The 2,856-nt window shown below is 31.1% G+C and overlaps 1 protein-coding gene across 1 annotated transcript; it reads left to right on the forward strand.

The window, feature by feature from the left end:
* The first annotated feature begins 813 nt into the window (after positions 1-813).
* LOC134698959 (toll-like receptor 4) lies at positions 814-2,544 on the forward strand. Its single transcript, XM_063560641.1, has one exon. The coding sequence runs from the start codon at positions 870-872 to the stop codon at positions 2,538-2,540; it is 1,671 nt and encodes a 556-aa protein (XP_063416711.1). The 5' UTR covers positions 814-869; the 3' UTR covers positions 2,541-2,544.
* The last annotated feature ends 312 nt before the right edge of the window (positions 2,545-2,856 follow it).

The following is a 2,856-nucleotide window of genomic DNA, read 5'->3' on the forward strand; positions in this document are numbered from 1 at the left end:
TCTTAATTTCATAACCTTTGGTCTCTATATTATCTTTATACATACACCGATTTTAACACTATATATGCATATTTGCAAGACAAATGCGTGTGCTCAATTTTCAGTAGTTTTGTCAGACTTTTGACCGCAAATTTAGGGCATTTTGATAATGATAAAAATATTATTAAAAAGACATAACAAAATTTGGCGACATCTGTTTAAGGCGTGAAGGCTTCAATTAATGTTTATTTTTTAATCTTTTAATGTAGGAGTGTTTTAAGTATACTATATCAATAACATAAACTAAACAAAATGCATACAGTTTCTTTGTTGATTAGTTGGTTGCTTCATTAAACTAATTGTAAAACATTGATAATGTGGACATTAATTATGGACAGGTTTGCTATTGATGCAAATTAAACCGACCATCAGCTGCAGACCATACGCGCAGCTAAGATCACTTTATGAAAACCAGCTGCTCTTTTTAGTTATGAAAAGGATTGTAATTGTTGAAATGTTTTTGTATTGACATAAGGTTTTTAATTCACTGCAAAAGAAATAAGAAATATAATTTCTACGATTATTAAAGTTTGTAATTTAAATGTTATCACACAACAATGTAATTTTACCAAACATGGACCACCTGTTTTTCTTTTCTTTTTTATGATTGGATAGTCAATTTAAATAAATATAGAAATTTATATTCCTGTGTGACACCGGTACCCTCTTGCCATTCACGAAAAATGATCGAAAGGTATATGCTTGTTATACAGATTTCCATCCATTTTTATTTTTACCTGTCAATTAAACTACAATTCAATATTATGTTGAGCTATCAACATGCTGCCAATCTAACACCTTAGATTCATTTATGAAGTCACGACTGAAAGATGACGATTTCTATATATCTTATTCTTATCTTACATTTAAATGTCGTGTTAAATTGTGAGCATAGTATCAACTTAACGTATACCAGACTTTGTGAATGGAAAATACGCGGGAAACAGGCTGACGTGCTTTGCAATATCAAACGGGATATGGAATGGTCATTTAACGATTTTGGAAAATGGAGGTCGTGTTATCCCGCGATTTCACAATTTTATTTGACTGTGAGTTGTTCTGCAGGAGTATCCATTGCTCTTCATCGTCCACTCGAAGTTCTAGGAATGCATTCTATTAATATTGAAAGCTGTTATATTAAAAACTTTTATGAAGTGAGTTCGAGAAAGATAAGGAATAACATAAATTACTTGAGAAGTCTGAAAATAGGAAATAGCGTTTTCGAGTTCAAAGACTCAGATATGTGGAAAAGTGTAATGATAAATAGTGATAGTTTAATTCATACATGTGAGTTCTCAGTTTTCTTAAATGAATTTATCCTGCGTAATATTTCAACAAAGTATATTATGGACATGCAAGATATATCTTCTCAACAAATGGATGAAATGAAAGAAAGAATGAAAAATGTAAGTTTGCAGAAGAGGGAATGCGCTTATAAACAACTGAAATATTTTGAAATATCAGCCTGTCCAAATTCTTTTACGTATACTCACATTCATGATATATTTTCAAAATCTGTATTTTCTCAACTGAAAACACTTAATTTAAGCATGAATGGTTTGAAAGCGTTTCCAACTGTGCTAAGTCTAGAGACATGGTCAACAAAATTCGGAAACTTGAGACAGCTTGATTTTTCAAATAATAATATTACTCAACTTGATTTTCTCTCAACAGAGAGGTATCTACAAAATCTCAATTTTGAGTTGAATTTATCTAACAACAACATTAGATTATTGACAAAGGCTGATTTGCATTCGTTGAAATATTTGTATTACAAAAACGTAATTGTGAATTTACGTTGTAACAGAGAAATGAAATGTTTATGTAAAACGTTAAGCGTCGAACAAGTTTTTCGTACAACATGGGGACAGAATTATTCCTACCTCAAGAGCGCATGTGTTGAGAACTGTAACATAGATTTGGATACGGAAAATACTAATCAGCAATTTATTGCATATTCAGGTCTCATTTTCTTTTTCTCTTTTGTAACTTTAGTTACTTCGTCATTATTATGTTTACGTAGGATTTTCCGTAAGAATAAGAAAACAGATTCGTTTGAGGTTCAGTCGACGTTTCATTCTGCTGAATCAATATATGACGCTTTTATATCTTATAGTTCCATGGATGAGCACTGGATCTACAATACCTTAGTTCACAACCTAGAATCACACATACCCGGCATTAGGTTGTGTCTTCATCAACGAGATTTTGTACCGGGAGCTACTATTGCTGAGAATATCATTAGAAGTATTGACGAGAGCACACACACGCTGGTAGTTTTGACTGAAAACTTTACAAAAAGTGAATGGTGTCAAATGGAGTTCCAGAAAGCATTTCATCAAACTTTAAAACATAGAAAACATCTCATCGTCATAGTTCTTGGAGATTTAGATACTTCAACATTAAACCGAGACATCACATTTTGTATAAAAACTTACACCTTCTTAAAAGTTTCAGAAATATTGTTTTGGCCAAAATTGTATAATGTGTTATCAGAGTGATTGATTTCAGCGTGCTATCACATGTTATGTGCTTATTGATGTTCGTTGTTCGTTGTTCACATTTCAACTTTAAAAGTAACATTTTGTAACCATTTTTAAATTTTAGAAATTAATTTAGTCGTATTTCGTGACTGTATTATCCCCCTTTTTTCTCATCTCTCAACACATAAAGACAGATTTTTTTCATTAATCGTTATTCAAGACATTTTTAGTTAGTTACGTCATTTCATTATATATACAGTGCATATTATGTTTATTATCTGATGTGATTAAAATGTTATAACAGAAATATGAGAACAAAAACAAATTGCATGAT

The sequence above is a fragment of the Mytilus trossulus genome, unplaced genomic scaffold (assembly GCF_036588685.1).
Source record: "Mytilus trossulus isolate FHL-02 unplaced genomic scaffold, PNRI_Mtr1.1.1.hap1 h1tg000024l__unscaffolded, whole genome shotgun sequence".
NCBI classification, from domain to species: domain Eukaryota; kingdom Metazoa; phylum Mollusca; class Bivalvia; order Mytilida; family Mytilidae; genus Mytilus; species Mytilus trossulus.

Bases quoted from the DNA above. Each gene is read 5' to 3' on its own strand.
- LOC134698959 (XM_063560641.1), top strand. From the start codon at position 870: ATGACGATTTCTATATATCTTATTCTTATCTTACATTTAAATGTCGTG.